The sequence below is a fragment of the Rutidosis leptorrhynchoides genome, chromosome 4 (assembly GCF_046630445.1).
Source record: "Rutidosis leptorrhynchoides isolate AG116_Rl617_1_P2 chromosome 4, CSIRO_AGI_Rlap_v1, whole genome shotgun sequence".
Lineage (NCBI taxonomy): Eukaryota > Viridiplantae > Streptophyta > Magnoliopsida > Asterales > Asteraceae > Rutidosis > Rutidosis leptorrhynchoides.
In genome coordinates, this window is record NC_092336.1 from 52042998 (window position 1) to 52046089 (window position 3092).

The 3092-nt window shown below is 33.2% G+C and overlaps 1 protein-coding gene across 1 annotated transcript; it reads right to left on the reverse strand.

The window, feature by feature from the left end:
* Window positions 1-934: 934 nt before the first annotated feature.
* On the reverse strand, window positions 935-1688 carry LOC139843578 (pleckstrin homology domain-containing protein 1-like). The gene has a single exon (XM_071833689.1). It carries the CDS (start codon window positions 1533-1535, stop codon window positions 1101-1103), a length of 435 nt encoding a protein of 144 aa, XP_071689790.1. The 5' UTR covers window positions 1536-1688; the 3' UTR covers window positions 935-1100.
* Window positions 1689-3092: the final 1404 nt, after the last annotated feature.

Sequence of the window (3092 nt, forward strand, 5' to 3'; positions counted from 1 at the left end):
AGAAAGAATTCATTTCACTTTACAAACTCTAAAAAGAAAGAAAAAAGTAAAGCGGGTGAACTCCTTAAGTAAGGTTCTTGAAGTACTTATAGGGTGCTAACCTAACTGAAAAACAATCATACGACTAGAAACAGTAGGACTTGGGTTAAACTTTGATCACGATAAGATGAACACACTTGGGTCGAACAAAAACTTTGATTTGGCAAAATAATAGTCAAAGTCGCAGTATGCGACCAAAAGGAGAGTAACAGAAAACAACTTATCAGGCAATACGATTACTGTTTTAGAATTTCACAAGTTGCTAATTAAGAAAGATACTGCAAAGATCTCAACTCAAAGAACAGATAATAGTATTTAATTTAAGAGCAATTGCAGTTTATATCATGCATAAACAGCAATTACCGCCTTATCGGATCATCTTGAAGCAAGGATTAACTATATCAGTACCAACACCAAATGAGAAGAACGCATCAAAATTCAAGGTTTCGATGTATTAAATTTATAATAATCGAAATGGATTACAATATTTTCTGTTCCTACTAGAACACGGGGAAAGAGCATCAAACCTTTAATGTATTCAACATTTTTTTTATTTATACAAAATAAGATAGAATCAAACCCAATACAACATCAAACCTAAATTCCACCTAAATTTCCAGGAAAAACCTTCAAAACATCAAACCTAATATTTTTGCACCTAAAGTTTGGAAAATAATTATATTAAATTACCTAATTCCCTACTCCTAACAGCAAATTTAAACTCCTAAATATGCAGAATAACTTTAAATGATCAAAATTATTATCATAAGCATCAAACATATTTCAAGTAAAAATTAGAGATCTAAATCAATCAGCAATTAGCAAATTATAAAAAACTGAATTTAATTCCCATTCAATCAGAAGATTAGAGATCTAAATCAAGTAAAAATAATACTTGAATCATTGCAAGTCATAATCATCGTTCATCAAACCAGTGAAACAATATATTGCCATATTGGTATCATACTATGATATTCAAACACAAAACAGTATTAATATTAAAACCTATTATTACACATAAATATCAGAATAAAAAGAAAAAAAACATTAATTAAACAAAATCATCTATTGCTATCATAATCAACGATCTCGTTATCAGTAACAGATCTCGAATGCTGAACAATTGATCTTCCAATCGAGTTGATCCAGTCTTCTTTCTCCTTTTCGGAATCAGCAATAAAATACATCGTCTCCGATCTAGTTGAAAGCTCAAACGCAAACTGTTTATTGATGACGTCTTCAGCTCCTTTAACTGTGAGACACGTGGCCACAGGTATGACGCCACGTGGACGTGATCCACGAGTAACAATTGATTCTTTGAACCAGAAGAGTTTGCCTTGTTTTAATACGAACCAACGGCGGCGCCATGTTTTGATGTATTCGCCTTGTTTTGTTAGCCAACCGGTCCGTTCGGGGTTTGACCAGTACTCTACGCCGTCATAATCATCGGCGTTTGGTGGTGTTTCGCCCATCACTGCTCGCCATAGACTGGCCATTTTGAATTAGATGGATGGATACAGATAATACTGTGTGTATATTTCTGTATGACACAGCGTTAAAGCTAAAAAGATGATCTGTTCAATCTCGAACAAAAAAACAAAAAAATAACGAAGGTGGTTTTTCCAACCATCTCCTTCTATCTCCTTCTATCTCCTTCTATCTACTCTATCTACTCTATATACATTAAAACCAAGAATAATAATTAGCTAATACGTAGTATATATTTTAAAAATAAACTTTGTAATAGTTATGGAGGACATGCCCCTAATCCGAGATGGAGGATATGCCACATGTTCGAGATAGAGGACATGCCCCTTGTCCGAGATGGAGAATATGCCCCTGATATGGAGAACGTGCCCCATGTCCGAGATGGAGGACGTGCCTAAGGGTGTAAACGAGCCGAGCCGAGCCCGAGCTTGATAGTGTTTGAGCTCGGCTCGTTCGATTTTCAGAAAGCTCGAGCTCGAACTCGGCTCGCATCGAGCCTAAATTTTTTAGCTTGAGCTCGGCTCGTGATACATGTCAAAAGGTCGAGTTCGGCTAGTCAAAAGCTCGGTTACAAATAACATATAACTCGACTCGTTAAACACTACTCATACTCATAAAGCAAAGCTCGAGCTCGTTACATAATATTCAAACTCAATATATTTGGGCAAGTTCATCAAAGAGCATATATATAATACAAATTATAAATATTTATTAAAATATATATATATATATATATATATATATATATATATATATATATATATATATATATATATATATATATATATAGGCAGGATCAATGGGGAAGTAACCAATCGGGAAGAAGCGGGGGGAAGCAAAATTTTTTTTTTTTTCGATTTTTTTGAAATTTTTTTTTCCGGCATCAAGATCACACGAAAATATGAACATTTAGAAGAGACACTTCGTGATGAATGTTATTATTTAGGCGGAAAAACGATCGACAAAAATAACATTCAAGATAATATTGTTCGTGAAGAATATGAACGTTTTTTTTTTCATGTTTTGTGAAGTAAAATTTAGCCCGATTTAGAGTTTAGGGTTTAGGGTTTAGGGTTTAGGGTTTAGGGTTTGGTGTTTTGGGTTTATGGAAATAAACCCAAAACACCAAACCCTAAACCGTTCGTGTTAAAAACTCAATCTAATTCCTAAATCTAAACCCTAAATCTAAACCCTAAACCCTAAATTTCTAAACCCTAATATCTAAACCCCATAAACCCTAATATCTAAACCCCATAAACCCTAATATCTAAACCCTAATATCTAAATCCCAATAGCTAAAATGTAACGACCCGCACTTTTTCGATCATACTATACTTATAAGATTAATATTTACATAAATTAAACCTTGCCAACATGATAAGCAATCCAAATTGTCGAGACTTATATTTCCGAAAAGAGTTTTACACAACGTTTGACCGTCTAGTTTGACCGATGATATCACGAACTATACAATATATGATAATTATACGTTTGTGTATATAAATGTATATATACATATTTAACATGATTAATAAATGTTTTAATATCTCATTTTGTATTAATAA

Bases quoted from the DNA above. Each gene is read 5' to 3' on its own strand.
- LOC139843578 (XM_071833689.1), bottom strand. From the start codon at position 1,535: ATGGCCAGTCTATGGCGAGCAGTGATGGGCGAAACACCACCAAACGCC.